This window comes from Hyla sarda, chromosome 3 (genome assembly GCF_029499605.1).
Source record: "Hyla sarda isolate aHylSar1 chromosome 3, aHylSar1.hap1, whole genome shotgun sequence".
NCBI classification, from domain to species: domain Eukaryota; kingdom Metazoa; phylum Chordata; class Amphibia; order Anura; family Hylidae; genus Hyla; species Hyla sarda.
The window spans coordinates 373,605,247-373,630,224 of record NC_079191.1 but is presented as its reverse complement, the minus strand read 5'-3'; the positions used below and the strand labels follow the sequence as shown (position 1 = coordinate 373,630,224).

Genomic DNA, 24,978 nt, shown 5'->3' with positions numbered 1-24,978 from the left:
TATGAGTTTGTTACATAGAATTTATTGTATAGGCATTTTAATAGGTCAGAATAGGCTAATAGTTGTGATAATGGGGAAGATTTATCAAAACCGATGCAGCGGAATAGTTGACCAGTTGTTGTGCAAGGTCCGTGTGGTCCTAGCATCAATTGATGCAGTCTGCGCTGGCCGCACTCGGAATCTCCATATGGATTTTGTCCACCTGGAAATTCTGAAGGGAGAGCTCGGCCTAGGGGTACGTTCACACGCGCGGATTTTCAGCGGATTTTATGCTGCAGATCCGCTGGTGAAGGCCCCGCTCTATGCTGGCTTTACATGTGCCTGCTCGTTGTGGCAATACGCCGCTACCAGCAGGCACACTGCGATGTGCGAGTCGCAGTATACTCGCTAGCTCTCTGCCTAGCTCAGAGCAGGGAGAGCGTCCGCGATGTGCGAGTACGCTGCGCACGAGTGTCTGCTCGTAACGGAGGATTGCCGCTGCCAGCAGGCACATGTAAAGCCAGCATAGAGCGGGCCTTCACCAGCGGATCAGCAGCTAAATCTTTCTAAATGATGAAATACTGTTCTGTACTCAATACAGAGTGTAATTAATTATAAAACTATAACTGTATAATTTCATCCCCCTTTGTACCTTGTGCCACCTTATTCACCCGCTCCTTGTGCCAAATTATCCCCCCCCCTTACCCCCTGTGCCACATAATTTCCCCTTGATCCCCCTAAGCCATTTCATTCCCCTTTTATTACCCTCAGGGGGAAGAAATGGCACAGAGGGTAATAAATGGGGGTGGTACAGAGGGTAATAAAGGGGAATTAATAAATAAAGGGGAATTAAATAGCATGGGGGGGGGATCAAGAGGAAATTATGTGGCACAGGGGGTAAGGGGGGGGGGGATAATTTGGCAAAGGGGGGATGATTTGGCACCAGGGAAATAATGTGGCACTGGGGGATCAGGGAAGGAGGGAGGTGAATGATGTGGCCGGCGGACATACAGAAGCAGGAGACCACTGTTTAAACATCAGTCTTCTGTTTCAGTGCTGGGGCTTCTGCAGGGGGGTGCCTGGGAGCTTGGGCACCTTACTGGGGTATTATCGGCTGTACTCCCTGATGTTGGCCCCGTGTACAAGGTAGGGCCCGCATATAAGCTAAGGGAGATTTTACTGCATATATATATTTATTAGTTGGTGAAAAATCATCCAAAAAAGGCATACAAATCTGTTACTGCAGGGTGTTTTTACACAAGCTGTTAGTTACCATGGGTTACCACATGTTGCCATGTTCTTGACATTAAATTAGCCTTAAAACTACTTTTAAAATATTCTGGTACATTTCTAAGTGACTTGGCTTTAGGGGTCCAAGGCAGTGTTATACACAAGTTTTTGGGTTATTGCTGAGTTACTGCTTTGGTCCAAATTTATTTGATCCAAAAAGAACATTTTCGGCAATATTTGCTGAAGCTTAACACTATTATTCTGTAGTTTCAGGCAACTTTTTCAAATAAGTTGTCTTGTGTGTGTACATGAGGAGTAGAACTATTTCTGGCCAATTTCAGCAGGGACTGGAAGATCTAACAGCTGGAGTACTAGTGGAGCAGGTGAGGTAAGTATGACAACTTTTGTTGTTTTAATGCACAGAGAGGCAGATGGTTAACTAGTAGATTTCCTGGAAAACCCCTATAATAACAAATACACAAACCACCTTCATGCATCTTTGCTTTGAATAGGGATTATAAATTGAACGGAAAATATAATTTTAAAAGTAGTGTTCAAGATTATATATATCTCATGTCTATCATGTACAGTGACCCCCCGACCTATGATGGCTCCGACATACGATCATTTCAACTCTCAGAGGCCATCGCATGTTGAAGGCAGCATCAACATACGATGCTTTTGTATGTCGGGGCCATCGCATAAATTGCTATTCAGCAGCGCAGACTGCTTCAGCTGCCGCCGGATAGCCATTTACGGTGCCCCGTGTGGTCTGGTGTTGGTCTCCTACCTGTCCTCAGTGCTCCGGACCGTCCTATTCACGATCCCCTCCATTGCCGATGCTCTCCATCGTCGTCATCACGTTGCTGCGCACGCCGTCCCGTCATGCAATAGGAGCGGCGTGCATAGTGACATGATAACGACAACGTGCGAGCGACGTTCCCGGCCAGCAGAGACGTTCTGGAGCGGCGGGGATATCACGGGGACGCGGCGACAGCGATGGAGGGCAACATCCAGGGCAGTGGTGACGAGCGGTGACGGTCCGGAGCGGCGCGGACAGGTGAGTACAACTTCCTATACTTTACATTGCACGGATCCCTCAACATACGATGGTTTCAACAAACGATGGTTCATTTGGAACGGATTACCATCGTATGTTGAGGGACCACTGTATTGCCAAAATCACATAATATGCCAACCAATTTTTGCATGTAAATAAATTGGAGATTATATGGCTTTATAATTTTCTATGTCCATATACCAGTGTTTTCCAACCAGTGTGTCTCCAGCTGTTGCAAAACTACAACTCCCAGCATGCCCAGACAGCCAAAGGCTGTCCGGGCATGCTGGTAGTTGTAGTTTTGCAACAGCTGGAGACACACCGAATGCAGTGACAAAATAATAAAGCGGAATTTGTGCTTTTCAGACACAAAATTGGAAGCAAAAATATAAAGTCCCATTGATTTCATGGAATTTTACTTGCAGATTCTGCTGGAAGAATGTTTATTTTTCCGGAAGAATTTTAATCTGTGGCACAAAATGACCAAACAGATTAAAAAGAAATTTAACGCAGTATATACATCATATTTCTTGTGGATTTCACCTGAATTTCCTTAGTGTGAACTAGCCAAAATACAGACGACAAAAAACGCTTGGGAATTTGGAAATCCCATAGGTGGAGATTTATCAAAGCCTGTCCAGAGGAAAAGTTGCTAAGTTGCCCATAGCAACCAATGAGATCGCTTCTTTCATTTTTGATAAGGCCTGTGAAAAATGAAAGTAGCTATCTGATTGGTTGCTATGGACAACTCAGCAACTTTTCCTCAGGGCAGGTTTTGATAAATTTCCCCCATAGTGAGGAAACTCCCCCCTATTGTGAAAAAAGATCAATACAGGCTAGCAGCTTATTGAGGGATCAGTTTACGTGCTGCCCATACAAGTCTATGGAGAGGGGAGGGGGAGTGACTGGGGAGAGCCAGACGCAAAGCTAGACTGCAAAGAGAGTACACAAGAGTTTACAGTAAATACAAAGTGCTCACCGAGGAACAGGATCATGTCTTCTGTGTATTGAGACATCATCATTGAGATTAAGCACCATATTTCTTCCAGATATTAAACAGTTTTTAAGGGCATTTTTGCATTTTCTACTGTCAGTCGGCTTCACATAATGTAAACCATCACAGAACTTTCAAAAGGTATATATCCTTTAAGAGCCTTCTTTTCCATGCACTCTTAGTACTACTAGCCTTAAAGGGGTACTCCGGTGGAAAAAATAAAACAAACATTTTTAATCAACTGGTACCAGAAAGTTAAACAGATTTCTAAATTATTTCAATTTAACCCCTTAAGGAACCAGGCTTTTTCCGTTTTTTCATTTTCAATTTTTCCTCCTTAACTTTAAAAAATCCTAACTCTTTAAAATTTTCACCTAAAATTCTATACGATGGCTTATTTTTTTTGCTTCACTAATTCTACTCTGTAATGACATTAGTCATTTTACCCAAAAATCTACGGTGAAACAGGAAAAAACATTAATGTGCGACAAAATTGATGAAAAAACACTATTTTGTAAGTTTTGGGGGCTTCTGTTTTTACGCACTACAATTTGTGGCAAAAATGACACCTTTTGTTTATTCTGTAGGTCCATACGGTTAAAATGATACCCTACTTGTATAGGTTTGATTTTGTATTACTTCAGAAAAAAATCATGAATACATGCAGGAAAATGTATACGTTTAAAATTGTCATCTTCTGACCCCTATAACTTTTTTTATTTTTCTGTGTTCAGGGCGCTATGAGGGCAAATTTTTTGCGCTGTGATCTGAAGTTTTTAGTAGTACCATTTTTGTTCTGATCAGACTTTTTGACCACTTTTTATTCACTTTTTTGTGGTATAAAAAGTGATTAAAAATGCGCTATTTTGGACTTTGGAATTTTTTTGTGTGTACGCCGTTGAACGTGCGGTTTAAAAAGCGGTATATTTTTATAATTCGGACATTTACGCATGCGGTGATACCACATATGTTTATTTTTATTTACATTGTGTTTTTTTTATTCTTGGAAATGCCGGGTGATTCAAACTTTTATTAGGGGAAGGGATAATTGAAAGGGTTAATGATTTTTTGACACTTTTCTTATGCAATATTATATCTCCCATAAGGGGCTATAACATTGCATTAACTGATCTTTTACACTGATTGATTCATCTCCATAGGAATGGATCAATCAGTGTTTTCGGCGATTGATTGCTCAAGTCTGGATCTCAGGCTTGAAGCATTCATCCGGCGATCGGACAGCACAGGAGAAGGTAAGAAGACCTCCTCCCGTGCTACAGCTGTTCGGGATGCCGCGATTATACCGCGGCGATCCCGAACAGTTCCCTGAGCTAGCCGGGCACTTTTACTTTCATTTTTAGCCAGCTTTGAGCTCGCGGCTAAAGAGTTAATAGCGCACGGCACTGCGATCAGGTGGGTCCCGGCTTCACTATGATGCTGGGCCCGCCGCGGTATGATGCGGGGTCACCGTGTGCCCCGCGTTATATCGCAGGACCGGGACCCAGGACGTACCCATACGTCCTGGGTCCTTAAGAGGTTAAAAATCTTAATCCTTCCAGTACTTATCAACTGCTGTATGCTCCACAGGAAGTTGAGTTGTTCTTTTCTGTCTGACCACAGTGCTCTCTGCTGACACCTCTGTCCATGTCAGGAGCTGTTCAGAGTAGGAGCAAATGCCCATAGCAAACCTCTCCTGCTCTGGACAGTTCCTGACATGGACAGAGGTGTCAGCAGAGAGCACTGTGGTCTGACTGAAAAGAAATTAGAAAAGAAAAGAACTTTCTCTGGAGAATACAGCAGCTGATAAGTACTGGAAGGATTGAGATTTTTAAATAGAAGTAATTTACAAATCTGTTTAACTTTCTGGTACCAGTGTAATAAAAAAAATAAATAAAAGGTTTTCCACCGGAGTACCCCTTTTAGTCTGAAGTGTATGAAGAACTTTGTTAAATATGCAGCCACCCCCTCTCCAGCTTACCTGCACCAGGTGATGAAGGTTCAAACACACTAGAAGAGTCGCTGCAGGCATTTGACGCTTGCTCTGCGAGTTTCTTCTTTCCGCTTCCATCGGCTGATTTGTGAGATTTCTTTTTATTTTTCACAAGAATTTTATACTTCAGTTCCATAGGGCTGGGAAGAGGGACCCCTGGTTCAAGCTATTATAATGAATAAAGAACACTTTTAAGTATTATAAAAAAATAAAAAATAAAAAAACAACATAAAACTTAAAGTTGGAGCAAAAAGCAAACAGTGTTGTAACACAGGTGGCCAACAGATGGCGGTACAGAGCCAAATCCTTCTCCAATTCTCTTCTATCAGACCCATGCCGACTTGTGCTGCAAACTTTGAAATTGTAATCATGTTGCAACGCAAAAGAGCCCTAGAGAAGTCAATGGGAGCCCTCTACAGCCCTGCACACCTCTGTGGGTGTATGAGCCCTAAGGCTAGGGCTATAAGGCAATAAATATAAAGAGCAATGTCAAAACTTCCGAGTGATTTTGCTTATTAGCCTTATCGCAAGACCACACATGGCTTATGCCAGGCTTTGACATGACACTATAGAACTGCACTGTATAAGTATATATGTGTATATGATTTATCTCAGTTTAGGTATTTGTTTTCCTATTGGAGAATATGTAAGTATGTATATTTATATACAGAGTGTTAGGAGTCACGGCAGGTGGTGGATCCCCTGGGCCTGTGTGGATGGAGAAGTGAGCCGTGCCAGGAAGCAGAGTCTAAGGTGCCGCTGGTTTTCACCAGAACCCGCCACAAAGCGGGATGGTCTTGCTGCGGCAGACGGCACCCAGGTCGCTAACTCTGGCACGACTCGTCCACACAGGTAGCTGGGGGGTGGCATGGCACAGATGGTGACTGGCAAGATGTGGCAAGATGGCAGACGGACAGGGCAGGAACACAAGTACAGGATCGGATGGGAACAAGGGACAGGTATACAGTAGCTGAGACACAGGGCTAAGAAATGGCAAAATGGGACTTCACAATGGCAAATACTACCAAAGATCCGGCAGGGAAACCAGGGAGGAGCAGATACTTATGGACCAGGGAACAGCGCCCCTACAGTACAGGGAGGTAAATACATGTTCTGTACTACTCTTTACCTGTGCCAGGGTTAGCTGCTCCCTTGGACACCAGGTAAGGACGGCTCCATTGTACTTTTTAGGACATTGCGTGTACTTTACAGGACCCTGAAGAAGCTCCTGTCCTCTACATAGACAGTGATTTACAGCTCCCAGGAGATCTTTCTCGCTTTTGTATCGGAGGTCTTGCTTTATTTATATCAGTTATCTACTTATTTTTCTTTAATCCTCACTTTTTATTATTTTTGGATGACATTTTGGTGGCTTTAGAACCAATTACCAGGTTTCCATAGAGTTATGGTCTCAACATGCAATGGTTTCAACATACAATGGTCCTGGAACCAATTCATATTTTAACTTGAGGGACCAATATATATATATATATATATATATATATATATATATATAGGCTTGCATTGAGGGGCGGAGCGTGACATCACACGGTGGCGGGGGCATGACGTTACACGCCGCCCGCCCTGTAGTCGCCGGTAATCAGTCCCGGAGCGAACACGCTCCGGGGACTGATTACAAACGGGGTGTCGCGTGCAAGATCACGGGGGTCCCCAGCGGCGGGACTCCCGCAATCAGGCATCTTATCCCCTATCCTTTGGATAGGGGATAAGATGTCTAAGCACCGGAGAACCCCTATAAGCAATTTTTTGATAAAACAGAATTTTTGTTACTAGTAGCATTTTTTGTTGTTATACAAGGCCCACCCTAAAATGGTTGGACAATTTTGACTTTATTTTTATTATTTTTTTAAGAAAAGCTCCCCTGATAAAAAAGATAGCAGGATTGTCTCGCTGGTAAGAACTTTTAAAGGGGGTTATCCAGGAATAGAAAAACAGAGCTAATGTCTTCCAAAAACAGCACCACCCCTGTCCTCAGGTTGTGTGTGTGGTATTGCAGCTCAGTTCCATCAAAGTGAAATAGTACACACAACCTGAAGACAGGTATGGTGCTGTTTTTGAAAGGAATTAGCTCTGTTTTTCTATTCCTGGATAACCCCATTAATCATCTGGTGTGTTCCATGAAAACATTTAGTTCAAGTGTTCAATTTTGCTACAGTGCCACCACAGGAGAAACAAAGTATTACACCAAACCCAATGGGTTGGCTGTGTAAAATCCTAAGTGCTCTGTCTCAGGGTGGCCATCTTTTCCTACATTTTTGGACCCTATTTAGGTTACTGAATTATTTTTATATTGGAGTATTTTTTTAATTCACAGTAAAACCAGGTTGGCAACCATGTGTTCTACAGAAATAGAAATATGCCTTTTTTACCCTCAAACTAAAAACTCTTGAAAATAGGTATTATAAATAAGACCACTCCTTTAATGAATAGAGCAGTGTTTTTCCAAACAGTGTGACTGCAGTTGTTGCAAAACTACAACTCCCAGCATGCCCGGACAGCCAAAGGCTGTCCTGGCATGCTGGGAGTTGTAGTTTTGCAAAAGCTGGTGGCACTCTGTTTGGAAAACACTGGACTAGAGGGTCAAAAACAAAGTACTGAAGGTTCATAGGCAATATTCTGGTTAGCAGATATATACTACATTCTCTTACTGGATACTTCTCCAATGTTTCCGTCAACAGTCCATCTCCAAAAATTTGCTTGCAGTATTCAGCCATCTTTGCTTGTTGTTTTGGCCTGTAAAATAATGGAACATGGACACGGTCAGAATAAGTCCATATATAAGTCCATATATACTTTGGATAATATACACTACAGTAACCTTTACTTCCGTGATTGGTTGTGACTGCTGTAGAGCACTTTGGCCCTGCTTGTCTTGTGTTTGTTCAGCTTTAGGGTAGGATCACACACAGCACATACACAGTGGCCCTTATTTACAAAGAGTGTTTTGTAGGTTTCTTTGTGGGTTTTAATTCCCTATAATTTATTTTCCACGGTATTTACTAAGGTTTCCCTACATTTTCCACTTTCCCTACACTTTGCTTTTTTTACACATGCTCTGATCTGTCTGGTTTTTCTCAGCTGAAATCCACCACATTTTATGTGGAAACCTTAGTAAATGTGTTGTTTTTTTGTGATAATGTCGGGAACATACCCCTTTTCAGAGACCACTCCACCTTTCCCCAGTGGCCACCCCCCTTTTTCGGGTTTTCTTAGCAAAATGGAGAGTTAGTCGGGGTTTTTTCAATTCTGGCGCAAAGTCAGGTGCAGACACAATTTCTGGCACAATGCGACAGAATCTGGAACAAAACCCGACAAAACATGTCGGGTTTGCAATAGTAAATGAGGGCCAGTGTATTTCACCCTGCAATAAATCTGCCAGGCAGTGCGAAATATGCTGCATATGCGATATGAGCAGACACACAGGGCTTTCCCCCGCTGCAGTGCTGTGTAGGCAGTAAGGTTCGGAGACGGCACGAGCCAGGTTTGGTGCCTCCAAATCTTACTGCACACATAGGGCCTGTCTGCTCATGGTACATACGCAGTGTACTTTCAGCTACTTGGCAGAGTTCTCACAGCGAGAAATACGCTACGTATGTCCTGTGTGTGACTGTAGCCTTAAAGTGGAGATGTCAGCTATCCTAACATACCATGAATTCTCATGAAATAGAAAATCTAGAGCATTGGTCCATTGTGCCATTTCTCTGGTATTCCTCCTGCAAATTTATGAATAAATTGACAACTGGGTATTACCATGTGAATGTGGCCTTATACAGTCTAACACTATCTAATCAGAGCTCACACTGTTAGGCTAGGTTTACACTGCAGAATCTCCAGGCAGAAAATTTCCGCCCAGAGATTCCGAGTGCGGCCAGTGCCGAGACTGATTCAGTTGGCGCTAGGACCGCATGGACACTGCAGTCTTCAATAGACTGCAATGTGTTCTGCGAGTATTTCCGCCTGAAAAATGAGCAGCGCCATTCTTCAGGCTGAAATTCTCAAGCCTAGCGGAATTGCAGCCGGAAATTCCGTAGTGTGAACCTAGCCTCAGTGTATGTTCTCACTACTGAATTTCCGCCTGCAATTCCGCTTTGAAATAGCAGACAGAAATTCCACTTACTAAAATGTACATGCTAGTCAATGGGTTTTCCGTGCACCCATTCACACTTCGGAAATTTTGAAATTTTTCATTTTTGCAGAAAAATTCCGGCTCAAATTAAAGCCCATAGATTTCTATGGGATTCCGCACTCCCATTCACACTTTTGAATTTCTGCTTGAGTGTGAATAGACCCTTAGGGTATGTTCACAAGGCAGAATTTCCACAATTCTGCTAAAATTCAGTTCAGCAAAGCTTGTTGAATGGAACTGAGGAATTCTGCCGGAATTTCTGCAGAATTGTGATGGAATTTCTGTGTTCTTAGAGCACAGAATTCTGCCGAAATTCAAGCCCCATTCAAGCCCCATTCCGCTAAATATAAGACTGGTCTTATATTTTTAAGGAATATGAAAAGCAGAATTTCTGCAGCAGAATGCCCACTGCAGAAATTATGCTGTCTGAATGGGACTCGGGAAACCCATTTAAATCAATATAAATTACGTCGGAAGATCCAGCTGAATTATTCTGCAGAATTATGCGTGTACATTCGGCCGTGGGAACATATCTGTATAGGGACACACCCCTTTGACAAGGGGAATGGTAATGCCCAGTTGTTATCTTCTTCATAGATTTCCTGATAGAATAACAAAAGAATAATTGATGTTTAATGATGAATACAAATATTTCTTAAAACAGACAGTTCGGGAGAAACAATTACAGAACAACTATTGAAGTTGTAGAGAAAATAAAGATCTGTTAGGAATACTTGAGTCTATGGAGACCTACACCCCTACACTTGATAAGGTAACAGTGTCCAAACTGCACATTTCCAGATGTTGCAAAACTGCAACTCAGGATACCCTGATGGGTGAAAAAAGATTTATGATAACACATACAGTTTATACAAACATATCCAGTTATCTTTTGTAATTCAAGATAAGTAAAAATGTTTCCAAATATATCTCTGTATAAAGCCAGGTTAGAATTGTTGAGTTTTATTCTATCATGTCAGACACAAAACAGGCAATTTACAAGCCCCCTTCCCCCAGGCTCCATAATATTAAGTCCAGCGCATTGTGAGTGCTACATAAAACTGACAGTGTTTGGCTTGGGGGACCAGGAAACATGTGTCTCATTGCTGAGCTCTCTCTGCTGACCACACAGGACTACATGGTAGGCAGCTGTGCAAAGTCGTTTTGACAAAATCCTCTAGCGGAGTTCCACTATCCATGGCTGTTAACTTGTCTTCCCGGAAGAGTACAGATGGATCTCAGCAAATGTGCAAATAGATTCTTTCTTAGCCCCAACGTCCTCTCTGATCGCCTATCCTGTGCTGTGTCCTCATGAAAGAATAACTAAAACCACATGAACTCAGACTCAAGACGAACAAATAAAAAGACTGAACCTAGTTTGCCTTGGCAGCTCTGAGCTAGATGCGACCAATACTCAGAAGGGTTGTCCCTCTAGGGAAGTAGGCAGCAAATGGGTGCATATCAGATTACAAATATAAAATAACATATACGTGCAATATGTTTTACTATTATGCCGACTGTATTAGAGGTCAACCTTGGAAGGAAGACAGTAGACCAGTAGACCTCATGTACGAAAGTAGTCTGGAGCAACCAACCAGTTCTTTCAACTGCTTTGGAAAATTGGAAAAGATCAACGCTAAGATCTCTTCAGCATTTTGGCGGATTGTCCAGCAGTGCATCAGTTGTGGGGGGAAATTCTCTACCTTCTGACTGCAGTTTTAGAGGATAAGGAAAATTTTGAGCGGGGGCCAGACGTGGCACTACTGTCGTTAGGTTTAGAGTCTACCTCACGTCCGAATTTAACTATAATTTTTTCACACATTGGCAGTCACACGGAATGCTTAGCAAAATACTGGAAAAGCCCAGAATTATCAACCATAATACAATAAAAACTTCTCTTAAGCAAATATGTATTATGGAAAGCTTATGGTTGGATAGACTGGGAAATATCAAAGCGAAGGTGAAAAAATATAGGATGTGGGAAAAATGTTGTACAAAACTGGAGAGGGTTGAAAAGATGGTGCTAGCCATTAAAAAATATGGTATGAGGGTCACTCGGCTTAATAACTTAAAAGTCTTAGGGTGCGTTCACACGCTAGTAGCGAGTTTCCCACTGTGGGAAAACAGCTGAGAGTTACGCTACCATTGATTTAAATGGGTCCGCCGACAGTCCGCAAATCTGGCACTATTGCGGACTGTCTGTGGACCCATTCAAATCAATGGTAGCGTAACTCGCAGCAGGTTTCCTGCAAGGTGAAACCCGCTGCTAGTAATAGCGTGTGAACGCACCCTTAAGAAGAGATGTTCTGAGCTTTGAGTCGGAGATCAATTCCATAGGGAATTGGGAAGCGATTTTAAAAGCTGGGTGTGGTTGTAGTTATGTGTGCGTCAGTCCTGTTTTTCTTTCTTTTATGTTTTCCTTTTGTAGTTTATTATATTGTATACGTTATTTGTGTCACTAAATGAAAATCAATAAAGAAAAAAAAACTGCTTTGGAAAATAAAAGTCTAGTCTTATAGTGAGTGATGCGGCTGACAAAGTAACTCACAGTAAGTCTCGATTTAGAATTCCATATAAAATCTCCCAGTAGAGTTGCTCATCTGAATAGATGAAAAAACGTAAGTCTTTTATTCTTTTACATGTTTTCCAGCATTATTTGACTAAAGCTACAGTAGATCCAGAAGATAAAATCTTGTTGAAGCCTAATACTACTCTTGGCTGATAGATTCGATTGTATCCAGGCTGTAATGATGTAAGAAAAATATCTTTGGGCAAAGGCTGATTTATTTTATCTATATTGCAACAAACTCTCAAGGAAGAGTTGGGAGTGAAAACTTCTTTATTCATTGAAGTAACGAAAACATAGCGGGGTGCAAGAGATGGATGACAGTGAGGGAGCACAAACGTGTTGTGCTCCCCCACCATCATCCATCTCCTGCTTCTCCACTATGTTGTCGTTACTTCAATGAATAAAGAAGTTTTCATTGCACCTGTCTGAGACCTGGTGAGTGCTCCGTTACACTTCTTTGCTGTGTTGATTACTTGAGCCTGCTTATACCTATTACTTGAGCCTGCTTATACCTACATGTAGTAGCACCACTGATGTGACAATCAAGACCTGCATCTGCCTTTAAGGGATTGTTGTTTATTGGTAGAAGTTTACTTGTGAAAATAATGTCCCTCCGAAGTGAATTTGTGCCGGGTTCTTTGCTCTCCCTGCAGTTTATATTGAAATTCAATCTCTAAAACTGTCTGCTGTATGGCACCATTTTGTTGGTTTCGGAGGCAGGACTGTTATCACTCAATGATGGCAATAGAGATCTTGAAATCACGAAGAGTAAACATTTCAATATAACTAAAAAACCTATTTCATAGATATAGTCATAAAACCTCCTAAATACCCATCACAAAGGTTAAATACAGTTCCTTTATGGTAATATGCCACAATTGAAACAACTTATTTGGAAAGGAAGTCTCCAGCTCAGTAGTCCAATTTTCTGTATGATGATCTTCTTTGCTGTTATTGGTACTTGTCAGTATACGCTATATTTTTGACGGTCTTTGCCTCATACCCATTTCTCTAAGTTGCTTTACATGTAAGAGACAGTGCGGGTGAAATGGAATGTTACTAAAATGCTTGTAGTCTCTGAAATAAACATCAAAATAGTCTGATTTATTTTTACTTTGTCTTTTTATTCTCCGCCAAAAACAAGAGGCATATGGCATCTCGAATGTTTGGCAGATGAATTACCTATCCGTTGACTTCACAGATTTAGGGTCTTTCTAAATATACATCCAGCACCAACACATCACAGAATGCAAATGTATGTTCTGATCTATAGCTTCAAATATACATCGATCTGAAAAAATATCAACAAACGCTCATGTCACGTTAAAAAAAAAAAAATAGTAAAGTGTAATACTTTTACTGTAGAACTAGCAAAATACGATGGGACTATAACATGACAGCATGATCTCCACATAACGGCGGCTACTTGTTAGGTCCATTTCTTTGAAGAAAGGGAACATGGCTTGTAGGAACTTGTTAGAACCTCTTGATTTCCATTCACTGAAAGGCAAAATGTCACGAACTGATGGACTTGACATATACAGAAATATCTTCAAAACAAAAAACATTTAACTCATTGTAAACCCGAGTTAATACTAAATATAAGGTGTTATCTTAAGATGGCCACTGATGTCATAAATTACATATGGCACATTTATTCCAGGATCTCGGTTGATACTATGATAAGGACAATTGCGCTATGAAAATATATTGCAGTTGAGAATGTTAAAGCACCAGACTTTCCCATGGGATTAGTCCAATGTTACAGTTCAGCTTTTTATTTTTTTACATGAATGGGAATGTGTTGGGAATTTTTTGCACACCCCCTTCACTGTCCACCAACTGTACCTTTAATTGATGTCCCAATCCAATCACTGACCTCAATGGTTTAATGCTCTATAACAACAAGGCCAATGATTGGCTGCAATGGTGATGTATGTATATGGATATGGCATTGCTGCAACAATTAAGCCAACGCAGTGGCGAATACCAGAGCGGTGAGGCTCGACAAATACAGGTTCCTTTCTTTTTGACCCTGATCCCGAGAACTGATATATTTTTTTCCATAAATCAAACAACAAGTTTAAGGATGTCATATATAAAGCGTAAGGAACTCATTGCCAGTCCTTTGTCTTCCTGTGTTGCCGCTTTAAAATTGAGTTTTGTATGCCAACCCCAGGTCTGTTATGACATGGTGTCAATTCTATTTTACAGTGTTATTTTACAGTGGTAGAACAATGTTCTGTCACATCAAATTTATTTGATTTACACCCGTAAGGCTCTGTGTACATGGCAGCAGAGCCTATGTTCATTGCAAACAGCCTGGAAAAGCTCCTGAGGTATACATCAAACATATCCATAGGGCCCACATTTTTTTTCTTGAGACATTTTTTAGGGTAGTATACATCTTCTTGATGTACATTTGTGTCCTTTCTTAACTTATCTCTAAACTCAACATATCCTCAGATGTATTATGTTGGATTATCAGCTTTCCATGACACTAAATATACAGTATATGCTGCGTTCACCTATATGTGGAAACCTAGTAATTGTGATGTAAATCAGTGTTCTGATTCCATGTTGTGATATTGTGTTAAAAAATCTTAATGAAAAATTGAAATCCATAACTAAACTAAAGGAAAGGAAAGGTAAAGGTGGATACCTACAAATTGTCTATTGGCTGCACTATAAAAAGACCTGAAAATTACTAGAACTAAAGTGTGAGAAGAGATTTAAAGTAAATTGTATTTTAAATGAGACCTTATGTATTTAGCGCCTGATCAAGCGGTAACTGAGAGCTGTAAGCTGCTACAGTATGCACAGTGTATAGAGGCATTAAGATCACACCAGTAGGGCTTGCTCAAAATACAAAGTAACAATGTAGAAACCTAGGGGGAATTTATGAAGATCTGTATTTCATACGTGTCCCGTGTCCACTGCACTGGATTTATTAAGAAGCACACACATCCATCCATAAATTAGAGACTAGAGCTGCCTCCCAGTAGGAAGAGTTGCCCTCCAGTAGATAATGTGTTGCTTCCAGTAGGCAGAGTTGCCCCTTTAGTATATATTTTGGCCCTTCAATAAACAGAGCTGCCCCACTAGGTACAGTGTCCATTAAGTATGAAGAGTGCAACCAGTAGGAACATTAGGATTGTCCCATTAATAAGTACAGGCCCCCTAGTAGGTGCAGTGGCCCCCATAGCCCACAGAGCTTCCTTCTGATAAATAATAACCTGTGCTGGAAGGGTGCAAATCTACAGGAAGGAAGCGGGTGCTGTGCTTCTTCTGACCTCCAGGAGGTAAGAAGAGAAGTGCCGAACAGTCATTGACTGACAGTCTGACAGTTTTTCTACTCAACGCTGAGACCTGTGAGAGTTTGTCAGCTGTCAGTGTAACTGAATCAGTGAGGGCGGTGGGAAAAGCACCAGAGACCCTGGTGCAGCTCCCGCCAGCCAGGGACCAAGCAGTCTGGTGCCTGAGGTGAGATTCTCATCTCGCCTCACGGCAGATGTGACCCTGATTTTACACATTTGTGCAGGCATAAATTGCAATAAAATAAATGCACAGGGAGGCTTCTCTCCCCATCACACAATGCTGCAACCCCTTCTTGTCAATTTGGGAGCCAGGCAAAAATAATTCCCTTTGCATTGCCTGTGCTGGGCGCAGCCCAAATAAATTCCCCTTTATCATCCATAATATCATCCATAATATGAAATAATTATTTTAAAATGCCCTTGTTTCAGAAAATAAACATTGTCTTTGGGCCCATAAAAAGACATTTTGGTAATTCAGGGAGAGGTACAGAATAGCATTGTCCTGTAGAATGGGCACATGCACACAACAATATGATGTGTATGGGACACAGAAGCATGCACAATATTTCTAGTTTACAATATAAGTAGCTGAAAATAATTGTACTACTTACGAGTCCACATGGTTTTCAAAGGACAAGAGGATTGGATACGGGGAGGTCTTAAATGCGCACTCAGCAATAGCTTCTATAACTTCCTAAAATTAAAAAAACATGTTTAAAACATTTGCCCCCCAAGCATAAAATCTTAATTTAGATCATTCTTTCTGTGCTACAAACGTTTAGGCAATGGCAGATGTAGAAACTAAATGAAATCCAGGTACATGTACTATCGCTAAACAGAAGAAACAGCACGGTCAGTGACTTTAAAGAACTAAGCCAGAGGTGTTCTATTTCAGAATATGAGTTTTTAGTTTATTCAAAGAAAAGCTTTTTTCTCAGACTTTTCTCTCTGTGCTTAGTGTAACAGGGAAATAATGATAGAGAGAATGCAGAAACTTTATGTGGATGTCACTGACAAGAATTCAGGGCATAAGGTAGAATGACTATTTGAAGCACAAAAATAAATTACAAGTATATACATGTATATTTATAAACAATACAACTAGTATTCAATATTTATTTCTATACTGCGATCTGACAGCTTGAAGTTATAAATTTAAAGGGGTATTTCGGCCTTATACTTCTTATCCCCTATCCAAAGGATAGGGGATAAGATGTATGATCGCAGGGGTCCTGCCACTGGGGACCCCCACGATCTTGGTGCAGCCCCCGGCATTCTGTGTCGGGCGCTGGCTCTGAGATGGGGATGTCACGCCCACACCCTTTAGTGATGTCACACCATGCCCTCTCCATTCATGTCTATGGGAGGGGGCGTGATGGCTGTCACGCCCCCTCCCATAGACATGAATGGAGGGGGCAGTTTTTGAGCCAAAATTAAAATTGGATTCAAAAGGAAGAGTAATATAAAGGAAAGACTTACACCTCTCCTTCCTGCTGAATCCATTTTTTCTTTGGCTCAAAAACTGCAGTGACAGGTCTCCAAAAAACCTGCCAAGTGGAAACCTAGCCTAACTGAGATTTTATAGGAAGACACCAAATACATCAATATTGTACACACTTGTGTGTGTGTGTGTAGATAGAGGCATTCATGTCTTTCGTTATTGTGAGCCACACAAGGTCCTAAAGCAACACTGCCCCAGACAGAAAGACAGAAATCAGAATGGGACCTGTTGTCATGGGAATATGTAATACAGCATTTTAATTTGGGCCTATAACTTTAAAGGGGTACTCCGCCCCTAGACATCTTATCCCCTATCCAAAGGATAGGGGATAAGATGTTAGATTGCAGGGGTTCTCCTGCTGGGGACCCCCCGGTATCTCCGCTGCGGCACCCCGCTATCATTACTGCACAGAGCACGCTCGCTCTGTGCGTAATGACCGGTGATACAGGGGCCGGAGCATTGTGATGTCACGGCTCTGCCCCCTCATGATGTTAAGGCCCACCCCCTTAATGCAAGTCTATAGACTTGTATTGAGGGGACAGGCCGTGATGTAATGAGGGGGCGGAGCCGTGATGTAACGTGCTCTGGACCCTGTATTGCCCATCATTACGCACAGAGCGAATTTGCTCTGTGCAGTAATTATAGCGGGGTGCCCCAGTGGAGATCCCAGGGGGTCCTCAGCAGGAGGACCCCTGCAATCTGACATCTTATCCCCTATCCTTTGGATAGGGGATAAGATACTAGGGGTGGAGCACCCCTTTAAGTGGTTATCAAGGGGTTAAGGTTGGACATAACGATCCTGTGGATAGGGGATACAATCTTGTTTTTGGCTTGATAACCCCTTTAGGGTAAACCTCACAACTGTCCCAGATCCAGTGGGTTAGTCCCAGATTTCATACATTATCCCCCTGTCCTTAAAGGGGTACTCCGCACCCCTAGACATCTTATCCCCTATCCAAAGGATAGGGGATAAGATGTCAGATCGCCGGGGTCCCGCTGCTGGGGACCCCCGGGATCTCGGCTGCGGGACCCACCTGTACGGATTCCACCTCACATCGGCAACGCTGGAGGCTTCGGATCCCGACCACAATGGCGGACGAGCGTGACGTCACGACTCCGCCCCGTGTGACGTGATGCCCCGCCCCCTCATTGCAAGTCTATGGGAGGGGGCATGACGGACCTTCTATAGACTTGCATTGAGGGGGCGGGGCATGACGTCACACGGGGCAGAGTCGTGACGTCACGCTCGTCCGCCATTGTGGTCGGGATCCGAAGCCTCCAGCGTTGCCGGTGTGAGGTGGAAGCCGTACAGGTGGGTCCCGCAGCAGAGATCCCGGGGGTCCTTTGGATAGGGGATAAGATGTCTAGGGGTGCGGAGTACCCCTTTAAGGTCTGCATCCCCCTTTCTGGCCCATCGGTCTTCCTCTAAAGAGGCCACTCTCAACTGGATTTACATCCTCAGGACACAGATTCAGCTGAACACTGCTGGATCAGAGAGCAATCAGCTTAATCATTCGTCACTTATTCTTCTGAACAGCAGGATTACAAAAAATGAAGAAAAATGAACTTTTTTCATTGACATTTTTTTTGCACTTGTAATTAACTCACGCAAGATACCGTACATTATCCCTTTGAAGAATAGTAATGTTGCTGAGTACTAAATGGCCCTATTTTTTACACTGGTGGTTACCAGACATTTGATTGGAAGTCGGGGAGAGGCATTGCTCACAGAAGAGAGGATTGTCATCTACAGAGAAGGATGATAACCACTCAGCATGACCACTAAAACCAGGGCGAAGAAGGTGTTAAAGCAAACAGCTAGACTTTTATGTTGAATCTTATTCTAATGGCTTAATAGGCATAGAAATAATACACTCATAACATATGAAACATTTTTTCCTACTACATATACTACCCAAAGCTCTGAATTAATTCTAGATACATGTACAAAATCCATATAAACCAACTGATGAGTCACACAGACATAAGAAAGTGCACCCTGTAATCTATAGTCAGGGACGGTTCATACAAGTGGCCGAAATGGAAGTGACGGTGCGAGACAAATTGGTTGAATCCTTCAGCTGTTTCTTAAAGCTCCAATTATGTTTCAACTTAACAGGAAGGTTTGTATAATGATTTCTTGCAATTCAGAATATAGCGTTTTATATGAGCTACTGATGTCTTCTACCACAGTTTGGGGCAATATTCTACTTGTCTACTGAAATGAAAATGTTCTGCTTCATGCGATTTTAGCAAACGATGTCCAATTTGCTATTGCCAACACCGATCATGTGGAAATGTGTTTTACTTCTTTGAAAAAATGTTTATTTGCCATGCTGATAATGATATTAATATATAATCTTATAATATATTTTATAATCCTATTATATATTATGTGATTATGGCTCTAATCTATTGCTCACGGAATACTGAAGATTATTAATTTTTTTTGACTAGAGCTGGATATTAAATCTTGTTTACATTTTCTTTTTCTTTGAATTTTATGTACTTTATTATGGAGGCTGTCCTATTGCTTAACCGTCAACTCTGCCCTGTTAATATCATTTGGAAATGCTCTTTACAAAAGCTGTATGAACATAGGGAACAATAGACTGGAGCCTACTCATTGAATTTTGGGGACATTTTCTAGACATGCTTTGTGACATGTGGAGAGGTCTGTGTGAAGAGGTCTGTGTGCAGGGAGGGAGAGAAGGGGAGCTGGGACCATCACCTATTTTAAATGGCCTGATCCTTTCTTATCTATATACTGCTGTCATCTTTCACTGTAGTCTTGTCTGTCATAATGAGAAGACTGCTGAAAATTAGTTTTTCTACAGGAGGTGTCAGCTTATGATTAGGTTTAGTGGCCAAAAATAAAAACGTCAACATTTTAAACAGGCTGGCACTGGGGAGCTACAGTTCGTTGAGGAAACCATAAAAGCCAACATGTACTGTGACATACTGATGGAGAGCATGATCCCTTCAGAGTCTGGGCCGCACGGCAGTATTCCAACATGATAATGACCCCAAACACCTCCAAGAAGACCAGTGCCTTGGTGAAGAAGCTGAGGGTAAATTTGATGGACTGGTCAGACATGTCTCCAGATCTAAACCTTTTTGAGCATCTCTTGGGCATCCTCAAACAGAAGGTGGATGAGCACAAGGTCTCTAATATCTACAAGCTCTGTGATGTCGTCATGGACGAGTGGAAGAGGACTCCAGTGGTAACCTGTGAAGCTCTGGTGAACTCCATGTGCAAGAGGCTTAAAGGGGTACTCCGCCCCTGGACATCTAATCCCCCCGCAATCTCCCTGCTGCACCCTGCTTTCGTTTAGAGCAACGGGTGCAACGCCGTGACATCATGCCCTCTCCAATAGGATTGCTTTGAAGGGGCATGGCCGTGATGTCATGAGCGGGTCATGACCGTGAGGTCACGAGCCTCTGCCCCACATCGCCAGTCATCCGGCATGGAGCGAAGTTCCCAGTCCCCAGTGGCGGGACCCCCACGATCAGACATCTTATCCCCTATTCTTTAGATAAGGGATAAGATGTCTAGGGACAGAGTATCCCTTTAAGGCAGTGCTGCAAAATAATGGTTTGCCATACAAAATATTGACAACTTAGGGGTGTACTCAATTTTGTTGCCAAGGTTTAGACATTAATGGCTGTGTGCTGAGTTATTTTGAGAAACAAAACATTAAACACTGTTATACAGAGGCTGTATTTATAGTTATTATGAGTAAATTCTTTTTATTTCTTGTCAATGCAGAAATGTATTAAAACACATTGACAGATAATTTGCTATTTCTCACCATTCTTATCCTGTTATCCCGGTGACTGAAGAAGCTTCTTAATTAAAGGTTATTGGTTTTGCAGACACTTGTGTCAGGGAATGTCAATAGCCTTTCGGTGGAGTTACCATGTACAATTAAGACCTCCGCTATAGAGGTTCCTGTCTCACCATGACATACAAAGTAACCAGCAGTGACTTTTAATTACTTTCAACTGAGCTGAGGTATAGTTGTAATGCACATGGCAGGATATGGATGGGACATCCCTTGTTTTCATAGAAATTATCTGTTGTAATATTATAGTTTATTGTAAAAGGCCTATTTACGACCACATGTATTAAGACTGTATAGCTGAAAAAATGTATTCACTCTATATACCGTATATACTCGAGTATAAGCCGACCCGAGTATAAGCCGAGACCCCTAATTTCAACCCAAAATCCCAGGAAAAGTTATTGACTCGAGTATAAGCCTAGGGTGGGAAATACCTCATCCCCCCCTGTCATCATCCAGACCCGTCATTAACATCCTCATCATCCCCTTGTCATCATCCCACACATCCCCCCTTCATCATCCCCTTGTCATCATCCCACACATCCCCTTATCATCCCACACATCCCCCCTTCATCATCCCCTTGTCATCATCCCACACATCCCCTTATCATCCCACACATCCCCCCTTCATCATCCCCTTGTCATCATCCCACACATCCCCCCTTCATCATCCCCTTGTCATCATCCCACACATCCCCTTATCCCACACATCCCCCCTTCATCATCCCCTTGTCATCATCCCACACATCCCCCCTTCATCATCCCCTTGTCATCATCCCACACATCCCCTTATCATCCCACACATCCCCCCTTCATCATCCCCTTGTAATCATCCCACACATCCCCCCTTCATCATCCCCACCCCCCTTCATCATCCCCACACCCCCCCCCCCCTTCATCATCCTCTTCTCATCATTCGCCCTCAGTGGTCTTCAACCTGCGGACCTCCAGAGGTTTCAAAACTACAACTCCCAGCAAGCCCGGGCAGCCATCGGCTGTCCGGGCTTGCTGGGAGTTGTAGTTTTGAAACCTCCGGAGGTCCGCAGGTTGAAGACCACTGCGGCCTTCAACATCATCCAGCCCCCTCTCACCCCCTTTAGTTCTGAGTACTCACCTCCGCTCGGCGCTGGTCCGGTCCTGCAGGACTGTCCGGTGAGGAGGTGGTCCGGTGAGGAGGTGGTCCGGGCTGCTATCTTCACCGGGGGCGCCTCTTCTCCGCGCTTCCGGCCCGGAATAGAGCCGTTGCCTTGACAACGACGTATCTGCGTCGTTGTCAAGGCAACGTGACTATTCTGAGGCCGGGCCCGAAGCGCTTAGAAGAGGCCTCCCCGGTGAAGATAGCAGCCCGGACCACCTCCTCACCGGACCACCTCCTTACCGGACAGCCCTGCAGGACCGGACCAGCGCCGAGCGGAGGTGAGTACTCAGAACTAAAGGGGGTGAGAGGGGGCTGGATGATGTTGAAGGCCGCAGTGGTCTTCAACCTGCGGACCTCCGGAGGTTTCAAAACTACAACTCCCAGCAAGCCCGGACAGCCGATGGCTGCCCTGGCTTGCTGGGAGTTGTAGTTTTGAAACCTCTGGAAGTCCGCAGGTTGAAGACCACTGCGGGTGGGGGAGTTCACTCGAGTATAAGCCGAGGGGGGTGTTTTCAGCACGAAAAATCGTGCTGAAAAACTCGGCTTATACTCGAGTATATACGGTACTCGTATTAATATTCCAGAAGAGATCTTGTACCTTAAAAGATATTTCAGTGGTCATGGTGAAACCATGTGTGATCACCGGCTCTTCCTCTGCTGTACGTCCCTTCCAACAATCCAATTCTACACAGCGGCATCCGGCTAACAGCACTTGCCTATACATCTCTACCGAGGAGTTACCAGCCAGCTGCCCAGCTAAAATGCAAAGAAAACAGTGATTATGAGATATTATAAGACATACACTGCAAATTAGGAAAAAACTATTTTGTTATTATGCCCTACCCCATTCCCTAAATATAGAGATTTTACTATTTGGTTGATAATCTGCGCTTTACCTTAAAGGCGTACTCAGGTTATAAACAATTTTTTTTTTTAAACCAACTGGTGCCAAAAATGTTAAACAGATTTGTGAATTACATCAATTTAAAATTCTTAATCCTTCCAGTACTTATAAGCTGCTGTATACTAAAGGGGAAGTTAAGTTGTTTTTTCCAGTCTGACCACAGTGCTCTCTGATGCCACCTCTGTCCATGTCAGGAACTGTCCAGAACAGGAGCAAATTCTCATAGCAAACCTATCATTCTCTGGACAGTTCCTGATGTGGACAGAGGTGTCAGCAGAGAGCACTGTGGTCAGACTGAAAAGAACTACACAACTTCCTCATTTACATTTTTAAATAGAAGTCATTTACAAATCGGCGGCGGGATGACACGGGAGTCGGGTGAAGCTTAGTGTGCAACTTTTTATTAATTTCATAAAAAGTAGTCATACACAGGACAACGCATTTCGGAGGGGCTCCCTCCTTCCTCAGGTCCGAGTTACAGTTCATAGAAACAGTGCACAAAATATACATATGTTCTTGAATACATTATTGCATTAAACTTTTGAATTTTGGCGGGTCCTGCTGCTATTGGAGGCTGAGTGTGACGCTAGTCTCCGGGGTGGTTTAGTGTGTATAGGAATGAATGGGCTTGGGGCTATAACTATCTGATTTTTTGCCCATTGAAACCAATGGGCCCATTGTGGTCTATGGGGATCTATAACTAAAAAAATAAAGACCCATAGAATGTAATGACATAAAACATTATTTTACTAGGCAACAATACTAATACTACTAAGTAAAAAACTATTTATATTCAGACTTGCCCTATCCCTATCAATCCATACAATAATAATAAAAATAAAAAAAAATATATATATATATATATATTTTTTTTTTATGTACAGGATTTACAAGACATGAATAAGAGTAATAATATATATTACTCTTATTCATGTCTTGTAAATCCTGTACATAAAAAAAAAAGAGAAAAAGAAAATAGAGGCAGACTTGACGGGGAGGATGAAAAAATAAATAAAAGTTAGACAATAAATTGCATGTACCTCAAAATTGTGTCAATACAACTACATTAAAATATTCTCTAAGTTGATACCTCAAATTATTTCCACAATTTCCATCATCTTCTTTCTTTGAATAGAATTACACATGCTTAAAGGATTTGTGCACATTTTAATAAAAAATAAAAATAAAAAAAGACAGCCGGGACCCAGGCCCAAACTCCCTTCAATGATGTCAGTTTTATTACTATGATTTTCAATGTATTTGTGGAAGAACAAAATCTATTTCTGACAATATTAAAATGCATGTTTGTCACCTATTAATTTCCTCCCATTACATACCAGCTGTCTGGTATTTGCTTGGCTGCATGTAAAGTATGCTCCAAAAATAATTTGGGAACTGTTGTGGCCAAAATTCTATGTTGAACACGGGGTAAAGTATGACTAGAAGAGTGTCAGCTAAAAAGAGAACAGATTAGTCTATACCCTGAAGAGTGAGCTCGCCGGCTCCAAACAGAATGAAACATCTTCTCATTTAGAAATGTGGACGGTAATTATTCTAAGGAGACAAATCGTCAAGCACCGGCTCTAATGGAAGGCTATGTTATAATGGATGTCACAGCCCTGATCACTGGTCTGTGACCTGAACGACAGATTGCCTATAGCTCACCCAGTTAAAACGTTAACACGTGACTTATGGTATATCATATAACGTATTCTGAATATCTGCAGAAACATAAAAGATTGTGGCAGAAAAAGAGCACCTGCTCCATTTAGCCTGCCCTTATATTATTTACATTTTAGGATAGATCTATGTTTATTCCATCAGCATAATTAACTAGAAATAATCCGTTACAATAGGCTCTTTTTTTTTTTTCAATGAGCGGTCCCTAAACAGGTGGGAGCAAGGACGTGCACAGACATTTTGGAGGGCAGGGGCTCAAGTAAAAAAAAGAGGGCACTTCTCATCATTTAAAAAACGTCTGCCAGACTTAATGTGCTGCGGCCCAGGAATACAGTGGACTCCCGCCAGGCCTCCTCGACATTGCTATCCCCCATAAAAGTTGGTGTTTTTGTAAAATAAAGTCAAGAACAGTTTCTCTGAGGTCTGCCATGTGTATATACACTTTGTCTGTGCTGTCAGTCTTATTTACAGAAAACATGTGACAGCTGCCCTATAATATACTGTATTATAGAGGAGATTTATCAAAACCTGTGCAGAGAAAGAGCGGTGCAGTTGTCCATAGCAACCAATCAGATCGCTGCCGTCATTTTGCAGAAGGCTTTTCCTCTGCAAAGGTTTTAATAA

The 24,978-nt window shown here is 42.3% G+C and overlaps 1 protein-coding gene across 2 annotated transcripts in view; it reads right to left on the bottom strand.

Moving 5' to 3' along the window:
• PLCB1 (phospholipase C beta 1) overlaps positions 1-24,978 on the bottom strand; it is a 750,135-nt gene that overhangs the window by 192,769 nt on the left and 532,388 nt on the right. For both annotated transcript variants that reach the window (XM_056567840.1, XM_056567842.1), the window contains exons 11-14: positions 22,369-22,526; positions 15,898-15,980; positions 7,923-8,007; positions 5,242-5,419 (exon numbers count right to left, since the gene is read on the bottom strand). In XM_056567840.1, the coding sequence (XP_056423815.1) occupies positions 5,242-5,419; positions 7,923-8,007; positions 15,898-15,980; positions 22,369-22,526 (504 nt within the window). The remainder of the gene's footprint in view (positions 1-5,241; positions 5,420-7,922; positions 8,008-15,897; positions 15,981-22,368; positions 22,527-24,978) is intronic.